The 18183-nt window shown below is 38.7% G+C and overlaps 1 protein-coding gene across 6 annotated transcripts in view; it reads right to left on the minus strand.

Moving 5' to 3' along the window:
• Positions 1-884: 884 nt before the first annotated feature.
• JPH1 (junctophilin 1) overlaps positions 885-18183 on the minus strand; it is an 80102-nt gene continuing 62803 nt past the window's right edge. The window contains exons 4-6 of one of the 6 annotated variants that reach the window (XM_008000911.3): positions 10799-11445; positions 3411-3506; positions 885-2960 (exon numbers count right to left, since the gene is read on the minus strand). In XM_008000911.3, the coding sequence (XP_007999102.1) occupies positions 3426-3506; positions 10799-11445 (728 nt within the window). In that variant the 3' untranslated portion in view covers positions 885-2960; positions 3411-3425. Of the gene's footprint in view, positions 3241-3410; positions 3507-10798; positions 11446-18183 lie in introns of all 6 variants that reach the window. The other 5 variants (XM_008000910.3, XM_008000915.3, XM_008000912.3 and 2 more) reach the window with 5 other exon arrangements.

Consider the following 18183-nt stretch of genomic DNA (forward strand, 5'->3'; position numbering starts at 1 on the left):
GACTTCCCAACCACACAAGCTTCACCCTAGCTTTGGCATCAGTGCTCACAATGTGTGGCTTGGACATGAATCTGGAATCAATAATCTCTCTAGCACCTTGTGCTTTCCTTCCCTGCTTCAAAAGTCTGTTCTGTGTTCTCCTTCTTTAGGATTTGCTAGGAGGCTAATTACTGAAGTTGAGTAATCTGTTTAGCCCTACAGGCAATAACTCTGTGCATTATTTATATGAGGGGCTCCAAGATCTTAGCCCTCAACAGGTGTGATGAATTTGGGAATTTAAAAGCACCATGGCACCTCCCTGGAAAGCTGTTTTGGAGATGGTCCTTTTATCACAGTGCACAGGTGGCTTGCCTACGTGTCGAGCCAGCAGCTTAGGCCAGCACCCTGGATGGCTTCAAAGGGAGCACAGCGGCTGGAAGTCCCGGTGGCGGCAGGTTTATTCAACCCATGTTGTGCTTAACCTTCCAGGAGTGCACCTAAGCAGCAGGGGTCATAGCAACATATTAATTTATTTGGGGCACAATGGTAAAAAAAAAATTCTAATTAATTGAAAAGTGCCCATGTAGGAAGGAGATTTACTTCAAGTTTTCTTTAAAAATAAGAGCAGTCTTTAAACTCTGGATAAGGCACTAATCCAATTAATGAAGGCATTAAGCAGAGCAATGAACCTTATTTTGCAAAATTATCTGAAAGGCCCAGGATGAAAGAAACGTAGAACCAATTGGTGGAGCAGTATAACTACTTTCTGGCACATGGCTTCTTTGTGCATTTTTTCCTTCTATTTCTGCTGTTAATTTTTCAGCAGATCCCTTTCAACACCACCACCGAAGCATTCCACATAACTCAAGACAGTAATTTACTCACAAAGAAAACACACCTCCGACTTTATTAATAACCAACTTTTTTTTTTATTAGAGCAGATACAGTTGTGAAAACTGTACATTATACATTTTGGTTTCGAGAATTATAAATAAAGGAACTCACAGGTAGGGAGTTCTTTTTCACAGCAAGAAACTTTAAATAAACAAAGTCATGTTTTATTAAGTACATTGGCAGACTTCATGTGCTGTCCAAAATGTTGAGTACAGTATAACAACCCATTAGAAAGAGCCTTCATGTAAAATACAGCTGTGCACATTTTAGAAAAATACCAACAATTTGAGCTTTGTTTTAAAAAAGCTTATAAATCATACATATATTTATAAATGGGACCAACATGCTCACTTTATAAACATATCCTCTCGCTATCGGTTACCCATGATTTCCAAAGCATTACACATTTTAAATAAACACTTAATAAGATTAAATATTTTATTATTATTTTTTTAAAAAACCAGCTTTCCCAGCATAAGGAGCTACAGGGTTTGGGAGGGGCGGTGAGAATACTGAGAGTGACACAGGAACTTTAAACGTTTGTTCTCAGGTATAAACGGACTTCCTAAATTTAAAAGTCAAAGCAAAATGTAAAAAATGAATATACAAGTTGAAATTTTTCATTTGCTCTCTTTCTGCCTTCTTCTTTATTCCATATTGGTCACACCCAGGATTTTCAACATATTGTGCTTCTGTAAGAAACATCACTGGGTTACTACCCTGCAGGTGGCAAAGCACTCAGTCCACATCTGTGCTAACCAGGGAATTGTGTGAACTGTCTTCTGCATTGAAAAGGTAGCTAATACGGTAAAAAAAAAAAAAAAAAAAAAAAAAAAAAAAAAAATCTGATTAAACCATGCAAATCATGAAAATATTTAGGAGTAGCTCCCCCTCTGCAATGTAATGTTTTAAAAAGATTTAATAGATTAGATAGATACTTTTCCTCCCCTGATTTCTTTTTAACTAATTACTTTTATAAAGACCATTTAGTTTCTCTAAGTAAGCATGCTTCTCAATAATAAAGGGTAAATTATAAAACAGCAAAAACCCAGAAATGTCAGAATGACAAAAGACTGTAAAAGACACATATTTAAAATAAAAATGTCTAAGCCTTTAAAATGGGAAATGAAATTACAAAAGGACTTTGAAAAACAGGAAAGGCAGAAAACTGAGAGGCAGTGATTGAACGAGGCTTTATGTTCTACCTGAATGTATTCAACAAAAATTTAAGTTGGAAAAAGAAAACAAGAAAGAGCAGAGCAGTTTATTAATAGCATCTTGCTTAACTTTCATGGGAATTAACACAGCCACCGACAAGATTTTATTTGGTTGTAAAGTACGTCAGCAAAGAAACTGAATCCTTTAAACACTGATTACTGCAATCCATGCAACGTTTGGACTATACTTCTTAGAATTCTGTCGTGTTTCGGCTTTTAAAATTTAGCACTTCCTAAGTGCATAAATAATTCACCTCAGTAATGTTAAAAATATTTAAAATTAAATTAGTCTTAGGAAGGCATAGTGTCTTCAAATTGCTAAAATTTAAAGATAAATAATCTTTTACAAGTACAGGAAGAATAAATGACATAAAAGATGGTATATTGCTATCAAAATAAGCACATTTTCACTAGCATTTTGTTGTTTCTTTTCCTTGAGATGCAACACGTGTGTTTCGGTCCCGCCAGGACCGCAGGTGGTAGATGACTATACATCATATTTAAATAAACAGCAAAAATGAACAGAGTCGTGCACAAGCAAACGAAACATTCTCTCCCAGAACATTCCAGGAGATGTTAAAGCAGCAGGTCATGGCATAAGACTGGTGAGTGATGCTGCTACCTATTTCTTCTAATGAGATAGGAGTGAATGTTGGAACCACGTCCACAGCAACACAATCCTCCGACCGCATTCCTCGGGCAGTCGTTTCCCCAGCTCCCTACTAAAAACGTCAGATGGTAAAATAGTAAGGCAGCTGTTGACTTCCATCAAAAAAAAAAAAAAAAAATGCAGCTCCATACATTTCCAGTTTAGTCACACTCTGCTAGGACAGATGGAGTAGCCAATGCCAAGAACTTCGCCGGATGGGGCTGCTTCAGCAGATTTTAAAAAAGAATTATTATTAAGTTTTGCTCTCCAACATGGCTGTGCGCTTCAGCTCCCAGAGGACCCCAAAGCCACAAAGCACTCCCAGGGGAACCGAACAGGTCCTCTGGCTGAATTTTCCAAGTTTCATCTCTCTTGCGATCCCATCCTAATTCCAAGCCTCCTTCCCTGTGTCTGAGTCTGCCTGGGGTGGGCCATTTAAAGGGCTGACGGCACCACTGCAGAGAACTGTGGGCTAACACACCACTAGTTGTCAGGACTTCACTGAAGGGTCAAAACAGTTATAGCATTAAGTAACTATGTTGAATCACATTCAGGCATAGCCAAAATTAAAGTGAAGGACAATATGTCATTGTTAAAAAAATAGCAAATTTGAATATGAGAAAAGAATGTTATTTACTATGATTTTAGATAGAAATTAAGGCGATTCTTACCTTTCCTAATTCCAATCAAGTTAGAAAGTGAACAAAAAGAATGGCCAACCCGATATTCAACAGCATGACAAGGACAATCATGATCGAATTAGGGCCCTGAAAATGAAAGAGAACAAAATAATTCTAACTTTTCCATGTTAATATCAAGATATTACCAAAGCCAATTACTGAAAAAATAAGAAAGTTAACATGACTGCAGTAAATAAGGCATAAAAGATGACAGCAGTTCCAAAAGGTGTAGACTAAAAACAGCAATGCTATGTTTAGATGGAGACATTTCAGAACCTTCACTTAAAAATGAATCCAGGCTTGAATTAGTTTAAAAACGTTTTAAACAACTGATCTACTTCATTCACCTCAAAACAATGGACAACAGTGTGGGCTGAGAGACACAGCTCACCATAACAGGACCTACGAAGGGCTGGGAGTTAGAGGTGCATTTGTTGTTAGGATGCAGGTCAGATGAGGAAGAGCTACTTCCTTCTCAGGGCAGTTAGGAATCTGTAGGACAAATCTGTAGGACAAAGCCGCCTCCAAGGAACAATTCAGGGAAAACTCAAAACGAGGTTCTCTACCTCCTGCTTTTTCCCTGGTTCTCTGTTTGGACACCACCCTTTCCGTTAAGTAAAAGCTGTAAGTGAGAAGCTGGATACTTTCAGAAGTTATCTTACAGGCCTAGCTTTTAAAATTTCTCTAATCACAATCACAACATTTCAGAAATCAAGTTATAGTTTACAAACTACAGGATCCTATTTTGATAAATAACATTATAATAAATACCGGATAGTCCAAGGGCCCCAAATTTTACTTGTTTAAAAAAACCAACCTCATATAACCCATCTTTTCAGATCTGCTCCATGAAGAAGCCACCTTTTTTCACAAAGCCATGATTGTGGTATTTACTGTGAAAATAGTGTCCAATTCTTATATAGCATTAAAAGCGTTCTAAACTGGCTTTATGAGGTAGGTAGTTTTATTGTCCTTATTTTACAGATGAGGAAACAGTGGTACTCTATTTGGATATTGGGTAAGACTACACTGAAACAATGTTACAGAGGCTTCAAAAGTATTGATGTGCTTTGGGTGTGGGGTAAGTGAATAAGGGAGACTGGAGCTATCATTGGTCAAGCACTCATCAATTCGGGTCTAGGGTTTGGGTCACACATCATTTACTCAAGAAGGTCTCTTTCCCTGACTGAGCCCACATCTCTGTGGTAGAGGCCAGAGTGCCCTGCTCTGTCTACCACAATGAGTTTCACACTTGACTGTCCTTTGTTGTTTAACTGCTATTTTCCCCCACAAGACGCTGAGCTCCACAGTGGCAGAGGCCTTGTCTTATTCACTGCTTCGTACCCAGTGCACAGACACGTGACATTGCCCAATTCATTCAGGCAACCAATATTTAATGAGACCCCACTATCTTCCAGCACATTTCCAAGTGCTGTGGATGTGGGCTGTTTTGAGACAGGCTCTTGCTCTGTCGCCCAGACTGGAATGCAGTGGTGTGATCTCTGCTCATCGCAGCCTTGACCTCCCAGGTTCAAGCTACCCTACCACCTCAGCTTCCTGAGTAGCTGAGACCAACAGTGTGTGCCACCAAACCTGGCTAATTTTTGTATTTTTTGTAGAGATGAGGTTTCACTATATTGCCCAGGCTGGTCTCAACTTCCCAGCCTCAAGTGATCCTGCCACCTTGGCCTCCCAAAGTGCTGGGATTCCAGGCATGAACCACAGTGCCTGACCCAAATGTGGGTTGTTAAACAAAACGCATTAAATCGCTGAAATGATTTAATGTCATTAATCATTTCATTAATCATTTGCATTAAATGAAGAACAAACAGGGTGATGAGTAAAATGGGGGAAGGAGAAGAAGTAAACATGAGTCCCCTTTAAGTGGGGACTATTAAGAAGAAGAAAAGCATCAGTTCCTAAACCTCAAGTAAATGGGAGGAAAATAAACATTTATTGCAGGTTTTTATAATGCTGGGCAGTGGGTTAAGCATCCCTGAGTAGATTTTTTTTTTGGTTTATTCTTCACAAGCGATTATTAGTTCCATTTTACAGTGTTTAAGAGGATAGGTGTCTTGCTCAAGTTTCCTCAGCCAGTTTGAACAAATTAGAACTCGAATTAAGAATTAGAACTCGAATTAAGCTTTAGTCTGGTCACTTCGGAGCTCCATGCTCTTTTCTCCATATATCTATTAAAGATACAGGCCTTAGTTTAAAGGCAGTTTCCCATTTAGTTATTTAAAATGACATTTTTATCTATATCCTATAATTTCCACAGTATCAGAAAAATATCAAATTGTGGTAACGACCAACTGCTCTTTTAGAATAGTTATGTTCTAAATTAATAGGAGAGTCCTAACCTATGCAACTCCTCAATTATGGTTAATTTAGAGCATAAAAATAATGCAGGAAACTCTTATAACTCAGAAAACAGTGGAGACGATCTTTCAATGTCACAACAGCACAGAGATTAAGGAAATGCTATTACAGGCTGAACATCCCTTATCTGAAATGCTTGGGACCCTAAGTGGTTGGGATTTCAGATTTTTTCAGATGTATGGGTTCAGCATCCCAAATACAAAATTCTAAAATGCTGCAATGAGAATTTCCTTTGAGCATCATGTTGGTGCTCGAAAAGTTTTAGATTTTGGAGATTTAAAAAATTTTAAAGTTTTGCGGGTCCATAGTGGGTGTATATATATTTTGATACCGACATATAATGTGTAATCATCACATCAGGGTAATGAGGTATCCATCACCTAAAGCATTTATTCTTTGTGTTCCAAACAATCCAATTATACTCTTTTTAGTTATTTTATTTTTTTATTTTATTTTTTTGAGGTGGAGTCTTGCTCTGTCGCCCAGGCTGGAGTGCAGTGACGCGATCTTGGCTCACCGCAACCTCTGCCTTCTGGCTTCAAGTGATTTTCCTGCCTCAGCCTCCCAAGAAGCTGGGACTACAGGTGCTCACTATGATGCCCAGCTAATGTTTGTATTTTTAGTAGAGACAGGGTTTCACCATGTTGGTCAGGCTGGCCCTGAACTCCTGACCTCAAGTGATCCGTCGGCCTCAGCCTTCCAAAGTGTTGGGATTACAGGCGTGGGCCACCGTGCCGAGTTCTCTTTATTTTAAAATGTACAAGTAAATTATTATTAACTATAGTCACCCTGTTGTGCTATCAAATACTAGATCTTATTTGTTCTATTATTATTTTTTTTTTTTGGTATCCATTAACCATCCCCACTTCTCCCTCCCCTATGTCTTCACTTTTCTTCCAGCCTCTGGTAACCATCCTTTTACTTTCCATCTCCATGAGTTTGATCGCTTTAATTTTTAGCTCCCACAAATAAGTGAGAATATGCAAAGGTTGTCCTTCTGTGCCTGGCTTCTTTCACTTCACATCACGACCAGATGTTGGAACATTCTGGATGTTCCACCTGTACTACTATACATGTGGATTAAATTTTGTTTATGAGTGTTTTAAGAATTTTGGATCATTTCAACTATTCTGGGCTACTGGGTTTATTTTATAATTTTCAAAGGGAATTTAGTGATATGAAAGATCAGGAAAAATACACCTGGTCAGAACAATACAACGTAGACTTCGGTGTCTTACAGCGGACCCAGGAAAGTGAAATTGCAGAGAACATGCCTTCCATGAAGCCAACTTCTAAAGTCCAAGGTGTGCCTGAACCTTAACTCCCATTTTGTAAATCCGTATAAGATTCTGTGAATGTATCTAACCCCTTTGAATGAGTATTTTGAATTTGTATATTCTCTTGGTTTGAATTTAGTTTACTATCTTTTCTCCAGTTTTTAGCCCACATATCACTGTACTGGCAATTCAGATTTAATGAATAATGAATGAGTGCTTTATCCAAAATGAAAAATACGTACATACATATTTTTTTCTTTTGCGCGCACACACACATACACATTTCTCCAGTATATGTTCTAATATACACACACATATATATTTATCCTACCAGGGTGGCTCCACTTAGAAAGCTATTTTTAAAGGCGACTCAGTGAAGATGAGGGAAAACTAGACATGAAAGGTTCAAACAACAACCAGGGGAGAAAAAAAAAAATCCAGGATGCTATGTTCAGTGGCAGATACCAAGCCCTGGACTCTGTGTTCTTTATATACCTAGGCACAGGATACAGGGTGAAAAGCTTTAAGGTAAAGTCCCATAAATATGACTGTGGTGGCCAGTTGTAGCTTAAAATAGCAAAATGAAAAAAAAAATCTGTCTTGCTTTTCAAGACTGACTGGGACAGGTGTAATACAAGAAGCTGTAGCAGGGCACAGGGTAAGTCTTGATTGGAAGAAATTTTCAGGCAGTCAGAAAATAAAAAACAGGAAATCAAAATACAGAAAGAAATCCTAACTCAAAAAATTAATCTTTTTTTTCCTTTAAGAGACTGTCATTCATATTAAAACTGTAAGGAATTTTCTGCTAGAAGAGTTATTATGGTTGATGTGAAATCTAAAGCTTCACTAGTTAGAAACACATGAGAAAAGCAAAGTTTAAGTAAGTATTAATAGCAAAGTTTAATTATATATATTTACCTCTTTTTGGGGTGAGGTTCAAACCCGATTTGATGGGGATGCTTTAAATTTTACACACATTCAAATAAACCTCAAAACAAACTTGGATGCAAATCACATGAATGGCTGAGAAAAAAGTGCAGTCATTTTTCAGAATGGGCTGAGATACCTAATTGGAAAATTCCCCTACTTGATGGTAAGATGCTAAAGATGCCTCTTCTGACCCTACCAGTTGTCATATTGCAAAATCCTACAAAATTTCGGGATCATATTGAATGTATGCCTCTAGGACAGGAGTCCATACGCAACCATTGCCCACAGGGGTCACAGAAGTTTCTTGAGGAAGATTTTCCTCAAGAAAGTAATCAAAGCCACAGTCTCCCTTCTCCTACCTCTCATACCCAAGTTAACTAATTTCCTGTGTTAGTCTGTGTCCCAGGAGATTTTCTGTACTTCTAGGAGACCAATATCCAGGGTGATCCTGAGGATGGATCAAATCTACTTATTTCTGAACTGCTTATGTGCTTCAACTAGCATTGTGTTGAAACAAACATCATAATAGCTAAGGTTTCTTCATCACTTATTCTGTGCTAGGCACTATGCTAAGAACTTTTAAAGTATTGATTCATTTAATCTTCACAACAACCCTGTGATAGGTACAGATGAGGAAACTGAGGCACACAGCAGCAAGGAAATTGTCCAGTGTCACACAGCTGGTAAGCAACAGAGCTGGGATGTGAACCGAGGAAGTTTGGCAACAGAGTTCAATTCTGTGAATTTTAAAATTATTTATGAATGTCTAATTTACACCACGTCTTTCTCTCAAAACTATGTAGCACTCCATTGTCTTAAAGGTCATCTGCTGACAACATTTATGATGACTCTGTGACTGTGTCACATCCTGACTCTCAGGAGTGGGGAAGGCAGCTTTCTGTTACTATTAGGAAGACAATGTACATTCTTAGAATCTTCGCATGAAGGTGCCAAGTCAATCTTGAATTTTGCAGAGGCAGTCTAAAGCTCAGGGTGGTTGCAGAGCTGCTGGGGCCTCTTTTCCCCCTTGGGGTGTAGAGGGGAACCCTCTACAGGGTTCAACTACTGTCCTCTACAAGGACCAACTACTGAGATGGAGGATGCTTGGCTAACTCCAAGAATCTGAGAATTCCACAAATAAATAAAACAAATAATTTTTCTAAATGAGGAGGCTGTGAATTTACCAAACATATGTATACTACTATTTTACAGAGAGACTCTTTCAGCTAAGAGCTGGGTAATTCAACTTCTTTTCCCCCTACCACAGCCTAATGTACAGGACACTGGGGCATACGCTTCTCCTTGTAGAGGTCTAGAAGTCAACTAAAGCCCACAAATGGGTACCCAAAAGTATAAAAGATATGGCCTTGGATTGTTTGAATTTTTCTCCTTGTAAATCAGGCAAACTAATACTGATATATGTGAGGCCTTATTAACTTGGGGATAAAAATGCTGAAAGTCAAATGAGAAGTAAACTATTAAATTTAACAAATTCAATAGTGATTATTACAGTTGTAATGTCAGGATACTGACATATTAAGGTTTCAAATCTTTAAAATGAATGCCTACCGAAGAGTCAGAATCTTAGTCTGTTTTGAAAACAATTTTTCTCCATGCAGGTCGACTCTTAGGAAGTTGGTCCAGTTAATCTGAATAATTTATGTTCAGCTAATTAAAAAGTTGAAAATTTGAAAAAAGATGACAGTGTTTTATAGATACTAGCAAAACAAACACACTTAAGAAATTTTAAGCATAAGTTAACAGAGGAATTTTAATTGTTTAATCCTGTGAGTAAATTAAACAGACAAAAATAAGAAACTGATGACTGTACTATATTCTTGTTGGTCAAGGTATTAATCCGTACCATTATGCAAATATGTCTCTATAATCACTAGTGAATACTAGATGTGTAACATTCAACACCTCTGTTCTAAAGGGATGTGACCAGGTCAAGAGGTCATTTTTTAATCAATAATTAGCTTCAGATTTTACAAATTCTATAGCATTTGATAAAATACTAATTCCATACATTATTCAAAAAATTTCCTTTGAAAGAGGGTATAAAGATTTTTCAATAATACAGAGCTTTTCTGGCTGAATAATAAATATCTTAAATGCTTAAGACTAATTGATACTAATAACCTGCATCTACCAGAAAACTGAAATTGTAAGAGTTCTCACACTTTGAAAAGACAGAAGACCAAAGAAATTCTCTTGAACTACTGGAAACTTTCAGTTCTCTTTTGGGGAAGAAAAATGTTCTAGCTGCAAAGCCTGACTATTTAAAATCCAAACTAGGTGTGTATGAGAAGAATTCACAACGGCTAGAGGAGAGGTTCTTTTGTGTAAAGATGCTGACCGCAGTGGTGAAAACAGGAGGGCTAAGAACTTGGTGGTGTCCTTTTCCTAGAGCTCTGAGAGCGGCTGGCCCTTGGCAGGGGTCATGATTCCTTTCCAGCAATCAGAGAGCAAGCTACCAGGAAGCTCACCAAGACACGCTGTTAAAGCCTTGCTAAAATGTGCTAAGATGCTGTGCTAAGCTGGTCAGATCTTACCTACCTGAATTACATCTAAAGTGGGGCTGGGTGAACACAGGGGTAGTGGACGGAATTTCTGTCTGGAGAGCTTTTCGCTGTGTCAAACTACAAATGTGTTATGTGCTGCTTTAAACAACCCTGTGCTTCTAGAACTTTGGTTAGCCTGGCTGTGATCAAGATGCACAGTCACACCATACAGCTCACTGAAAGAACCAAAGGGAAAAAAGAAAGAGAAAACGCTACTTGCAGTACTTACTGAATTGGCTTCTTTTTCCAAAGCAGGGCATGAATCGTTGCTTGCTGGATTCTTTGGTATAGCAAGTTCAGACTTCTTAGCTTTTGGCTCAGCTTTGCTTTCTTTGGCAACTGGTTTTGTCACAGATTTGGAGGGACTCCACTTGTTAGCGGATGGCTTGTGCACCAGTGCTGAGGAAGACTGGCTGGATCCATCGCCGTCCTCCACGTCTACTGGAGGGTGCTGGGGGGCATTCAGCTTCACGTAGTAGCCGTGATACTGAGAATGCAGCTCCCCGTTACTGGGGTTGGGGATGTGGTGGCGGCCAGAGTACTTGGACTGGGGCACAACCGCTCCTGCCTCCTTCGTGGGAGCCTTTGACATCAAGGGCTTATTGACAATGGCTGTCACCTGCTCATCAGCCACACTCCTTTTGTCTTGGTTGAGTCTCGCCCCTGAGCTGGGGTTTTGCTTCTTCAGGGGCTTTGGGGAGGAAGTAGGAGAGTGGCTGTGTTTGGGACTTGCCTCAGGAGATCTTGGGGGTGTCGTGCCTTTGCGATAAAAATGAGGAGATTCCTTTGGTGTAGGTGGCTTTTCTGGTACCTTTTCTTCTGGATTTTCTTTAGCATCTACACCTTCCTGAAATCTCTGTTTGACGTAATCAGGGCCTGGCCAAAAAACAAAAAAATAAAAAGGTGGTATGTATATGTATGTATGTGTGTGTATATATGTGTATACATATATACATATATTTTTTGCTAAATCAGATTAACCTTTTCTTTTTTAAAAAATAATATATTCATAAGGTTTTGACTAAGCACACATTCCATTCTCTAGGGGAAAAGTTTATTTATTATGGAAAGGTTTTAAGATAATACAGAATCTAAACAGTTCTGACTTTCCTGATAATTGCATTCTTTCTGCCTACTAGCAGAATATAGAGGCAAAATTCATGTTGATGGAACATTGGTCACAGTATCATAATCTGCTTATTCAGATTATGTGGTGTAACTAAGACACAGAAAGTATATACTTGTAGAAGGAAGGAAGCTGATTCCTGTATGTGTCTGAAAATTTAATAAAGTATACTGCAAGAGGAGAACCTGTAGATACTATATTTTTAATGATCTGTCATCAAACATGCATTAAAACTTCCTAGTTTGAAACAACCTAAGTCTGAGGCTTAGGTTGCATGACACAAAGTCATTTCCATGTAATCCATTCACAGCTATGGAAAACATGGATTTGCACAAGCAGTGTTTTGCAGATATCAAAGTCAACACAAGGCAGTTGTCTCTGGTTCTATAGCTTCAAGATTTTTTTTTTCCTTTTTTATATACCTCCAGATTGTTTATAAAAATCTCGTTATTTTTTATAAATGGGAACAAATTTTCATCAAAAAAGTGGCTATTCTTCTGAAAGAGGAGGAAAAAAATGAAAAAAAAAAAGGGGGTCCTGCTGCATTGTCATTTTATGGGGAGTAAGTTGTAAAGAAACAGGGTGTGTGCCACAAGATGTCCTGGCCCTGGGAACTCGAGGAGGCTGTGGTCTGGAAAGGGGCATCTCTGGGCTGACACAGAGACCTTAGACTTCCAGGGCCTTCAGATCTCAACAAGTCATGTGCATACTTTGGCTACCACTCCACCCATCTGCCACTTTTCGCCTCATGAGGTCAAGGTCACATGCAGTGCAGTTGACCCCCTTCCTCACAAATGGGCAGAAGCTGACGTCTCTTGAGTATACATGGAAGACACTGACCCCACCGACATGCTTATAGAGAGTTGACAGGCTCTTGTCAATTCCACAGCACTGCATCTGTTCATTTTCCTTCCTGCCTTCCACCCTGCAAACCTTCATCCCAGACAAACACACTAACTCACTAAAAGATTTACAGAGGGGCTGAAAAGCAATTATCCCTAATTGTGAGAATACATATTGCATACTTATACTTCAATTGCTCTTCTCATGGTGGTCTGAGTAATAAGTTATTGTAATGAGACTGCTATTTAATTATAAAAGGAATTATCCAAAATTTAAAGCCTCACCAAAATCTTAGGGAGTACGTGTTATTATCCCCATTTTACTGAAATGGAAACAGCTATAGCAGCTGAAAAATAAAAAATCACATAGCTCCTAAGTATCTTTTAAGAAAAAAGCATAATGCAACACATAATATTTTAAAGCCAGAGACAAGAATTCCTGAGCACCCAGCATTGCAAGTTATACTCAGGGCACAAAACATAATAGTATTATCACAGTTTCTACCTTCTAGAAGATACATCCACTCCTGGGGATTCAAGTTTCCCAAATCTGTCAAGATCGCACATCGACAATTGAGACCTCCTTTCTAAACTGGGTAAGCTCCCCCTTTATATAACTGATAATTTTCTTTTAATTCCTCCATCAAAAATGGCAGTATGAATTCTTAGGCCAGCGAAAGGTATCTTGAATGACGAAAAGGGGCAACTGCTAGCATTCAAAAGGTGATGTCCTTCTGTTTCTGAATTCTTTCTTGGTGCTGTGTGTCTGGACATAGCATTATGGGGAAACAGGGCAGCATGAGCACAAAAAAGTTATGTCTTCCATCAGCTGAACTGCCTCTGCTCTTTAAAACTCATCAGGTCACTGATACTAGTCTGTCATGGAGAAGGCCCTCGTGATTCAACTGCAGGCGTATTTTAACAAAACCCCTCTTCTTCTGTGATAAAGTACATTCTCTAATAGATCTTGATGCAGTATGATGTTTATATAGTTTCCCCTCACTTCTCTACCCAAAATTTCACTACAGTTGGTTTTATTTGTGCTTTACTGATATTCGACTTCACAGCATTACTAAAATACCCATCTACGTATGGTAGTGGATGTACTGTGCAAAGATAATTAAAATAGTCAAGGGCCTTGGAGCCAACGGACTTTTAATTTCAGCCACTTAATGCTGAAACAATTACACAAAATACAAAGTACTTTTAACATCTTTGATCTAAAGATCAATGCAGGTTATTTTTGCCAAGAAAAATTGGCAATATCTACTAAGAGTAAGGCACATTAAAAGCTAATGTTTAACTTAAATATACAGAAAAGAGTGAAAAAATAGACTCTGGCAAACATTATTCATTATACATTCTCAAAGTTGGAAGGAAAAGGTAAAGAGTCACTGCACCCTGAGAAATGCAGCTGTCACAAAGCCCACGCATTTCATTTAGAAGATGTGAGACCGTGAGATCGTAGCTTACAAATTTAGGATTTAAATCTTTGTGATGCCCTCATCACAAAAAAAAAATGTCATTTTTTTGAGGTAATAAATAGGTTAACTAGCTTGATTTAATCATTCTGTATTGTATTAAGAAATTGTAACATCACTTTGTGCTTCAAAAATATATACAACTATAACTTATCAATATATACATTAAAAACATTAGGATGTATCCTAGTGACCTTCAGTACCACCAGTATAGGTGGAGAGGCCAAGGTGAGACTGATTTGGCCATTGGAAGAATTTGTATTAATGAACTTATGAAGCTACATTTTGGATTCCACCAAAAGTATTATGATATTTATCAACTCTCAAATACTGGTCTAATCACTTCTTTAACCTTCAGAAATCTGACGTGTCACCTCTTTAGACAGTTTTCTGGTCCTAAATGTAGTAAGAAAGGCATGTCTTACATGATTCCTCATGCCCACTCTGCTAAGATGAGTTTAGGTATACTTACTCAAATTGATTTATAGGGCTTCTGATGATACTCAAAATCTGTTGAGCTCAAAGAATTTACTAGAATGGTGGAAGTATATTTTAGCATCAACTTTCCCATCTAAAAAATTCCTAGCTTTATTATGCATTCAAAAAATATCTGGGTAAGAGAAAAAAACGTACTCCCAAGCAGGGGCGCCTATGCTTGCTGCTTATCAGAGCATCTGAGGTGCTATGTCCAGAGATTTTAATAAGTATGAATTGAAGCCTAGAAATATTAATGTTTAACAAACTATCCGAGTGATTCTAACACTCTGGGTTATAGGCATTTGACAGCATGCAAGCAATACGAGCAGAGGTGGACATAGCACCAGCCTTACATGATTACATCCCGTTGGAAATGGTTCCGATGTGGCACAGTCATACAAGGCCTAGCCAACTAAATGAGGATATATGGTTAGATTTTCCAGAGGAAGATTAAATGCTTTTAAAACAAGACGTTTAATATAATGCAGAAGACAGAAGTTTTTCCTGGACTATTTTCTCTTGGAAGGCACATGTTGTGCCTGCTACTTGTTCTGTGTAGTAAATGTGTGTGTCAGTATTGCAGAGCCAGCAACATAAAGTTGATAAGATGCAGCAGTTCATTAAAAAGACTAGTCAGAATATTGCCAGGGAGGGAAATTACGACAAATGTTGATAGTCATTGCAGTCAGCATTTTCATCTGTTTATATAGACAGTGTCTATGAATCCCAAAGGATTTTCTCCTCCTGGAGACTCATATTGGGAACAAGTCAGATACAGGTCACCCGCTTACGGACATGGCTCCCATACAACGTGAAAAAACAAACAACATTCAGCATGCCATCCACCAACACTCAAAGGTTACTCGTTCCAGTTGGCACGAAGGCTCTGAACAGATATGGCAGATGGCGGCAGCAGGGTATCCAGCTAGTTCTTCAGAGGTGAGCCTCGGTGGGCTGGCTATGGGCAGAAGCACCATAAAGATTCCCCAAAACAAATGTCTATGAGGACAGTGCCAGTATCAAAAGTTTTGTAGCAACAGCAGTAGTCATTAAGTAGAAATTGGACATTATCTGTGGAGACTGACAATCAGTGAAAAGAGGATCAGATTGAAAGAGTCTAAAAACATTGTGTAACTGATAGCAGGATCACTTTTGTGTTCAATATAGAAAGAACACTCCTTTCCTATAGGACTTCACAGTCCCGTCTATAACAATCCTGCAATTTCTGTGACCACAGTCATACTGCTCTGGTCTGCAAACTGTGGGACATCCTTTCTAGTACCCTGCACTTGGCTGGCACTCAATACCCATTTGTGAAACTGAATGTACCAGAATGAATATGTGGTATGAGTAACCAGCAAACTCATGAATTATTAATTTCATGTCATCTAGTGGATTATTCAGTTTCCCTTTTTAATGAAAAAATTTATTCAGAATTTTGGGTTTGGAAGGTGAGCTTAGAAGTCATCTATTCCAGGATGCTTCCCTTTTCTTAACCAAATCTATGACATATTAATGATAGGCCTAGACAATTATGTAATGGAGATATGCTTTGATTTCTGAAGTCTTCTAATTCATACCAGAAATGCAAGCTCAGTTAATACTGGTCCATAAAAATCTGTGCTAAAGACTTCACTCTAAATAGTCAATGCACTGTGTGTATGAGCACATTTATGCTTAAACATGTGAAGACAAAGCTTGTTGGGGATGATACCCAGGGAAGCAGGCTGGCTCTCTCCCAAGAGGGCTCCAAGTACTAAATTTACCACATTCCAGGGCAGTGTTTTAATTTAACTCATGCTCAGCCCCTGCCCCATCAATAAATATAAAAATTTTACATGCTACTTAATATCACTTGAAATTAAAATGAATTATCTCGACTAAAAGGATTTTTTTTTTTTTTTTTTTGAGACAGAGTCTCGCTCTGTCACCCAGGCTGGAGTACAGTGGCACCATCCTAGCTCACCGCAACCTCCGCCTCCCGGGTTCAAATGATTCTCATGCCTCAGCCTCCCAAGTAGCTGGGATTACAGGCATGTACTACCAGGCCCGGCTAATTTTTGTATTTTTAGTGGAGATGGGGTTTCGCCATGTTGGTCAGGCTGGTCGGGAACTCCTGGCCTCACATGATCTGCCCGCGTTGGCCTCCCAGACTGCTAGGATTACAGGTATAAGCCATTGTGTCTGGCCTAAAAAGAAACTGAAACAGTGGGAGAAAGAGCCACAAATCTAGTCTCCCAATCTTCCTTCCCAGGAAGGGTCGCTGCCCCAGTCCCTCCTGCTTCCTTAGTGGTTACCCTCTAACGCAAGTTTGTGCAACCTGTGGCCCAACACAAATTCATAAACTTTTCTTAGAACATTATCAGATTTTTTTGTGATTTTGTTTTAGCTCCTTAGCTATCATTAGTGTTAGTGCATTTTATGTGTGGCCCAAGACAATTCTTCTTCTTCCAATGTGGCCCAGGGAAGCCAAAAGATTGGACATCCTTGCTCTAAAGCCTATGTCAGCCTTGCTGGCATAGAAACCTGATTTTCCAGCACTTTGAAGCAGAGCCATCCCTTGGGGCAGACTCACATTACCAAAGCTCACCAGACTGATGTACAATCCTAGAAGGCCAATTCACTAGTTTACAATGAGCAATGTAAATGTCACATAGGTCAGGGGACTCATGTTGATACTACCAGTACATGCTCTCCCTGTTGGCAGAACTCCATGGAAAGCTCAACCAAAATTAGAAAGTTACTGGTGAACATGGAATCAGAACAAGAAGCATGAGCTGAATCAAATATGTAATGGCATCAAGCTGGGCTAGCCTGATACATCCATTTCCTGAGTCAGGGTGATCTTGCCAGTAAAGCTGTACAACAGGGCCACAGTTCCCCGCATCCTTCCCCATAATAGAAATGTCCTTGTCAATGTGAGAGCAGTCCTCCAAGGTTCTGGGTCAGGCTTCTCCTCCTCTGGACAGTGTTGGGATGAACACTGCCAATTTTTGCCTCTGTGACTCTCTTTTTTCTATACTTCCTTGGGTGACCAATTTTTCTTTCGATGTTTTTATAGCCCAATCAGGTTACAAGGAAATCCTGTGGTTCTTAAAGCCATCTTATTACTTATGATCACCTGATCTACCTTTGTGTAGTTTCAGGGACTCATTTTCAAGTTGAACTCTCAGAGGGCAATCTTCTAAGTTCTTGGGAGATGACTCACTGTGTCACTCCCACTAATGGCAATTTAGGTTTCTGTGTATGTACACATTATCTATATATACATTCACAAACATCCATTTGTATGCTTTCTGTTTATTAGAGCTTAACCCTTTGGGGGAGAAAGTCATCCCACATGGCTGTGTTTTTTTCTTTAATGACAAAAGTTATTATTCTATTTAAAAATTTTTTTGATTAATCTACATATGATCTACTAGCAACCTTTTTTTTTTTTTCCATTTCTTGCTTTTATAATCAAGAGGCTATGTTTTTTCCTTAGTTTCTAACTGAATTGTAGAATAATACAGTTTTAAACTAAAGATCATAAGATTTAATTATGATGGAAAATAACTGAAAATATTGCCAGCTCCTGAAAATAGGTAATTTGCCATGGAAGCGTTCAACATGTAAGCTATGACAGGCATCCTTTATTACAGGGTTAACAACTTCTATGCACGAACACATGCATTCCAAACAATGGAGA

This window comes from Chlorocebus sabaeus, chromosome 8 (assembly GCF_047675955.1).
Source record: "Chlorocebus sabaeus isolate Y175 chromosome 8, mChlSab1.0.hap1, whole genome shotgun sequence".
Lineage (NCBI taxonomy): Eukaryota > Metazoa > Chordata > Mammalia > Primates > Cercopithecidae > Chlorocebus > Chlorocebus sabaeus.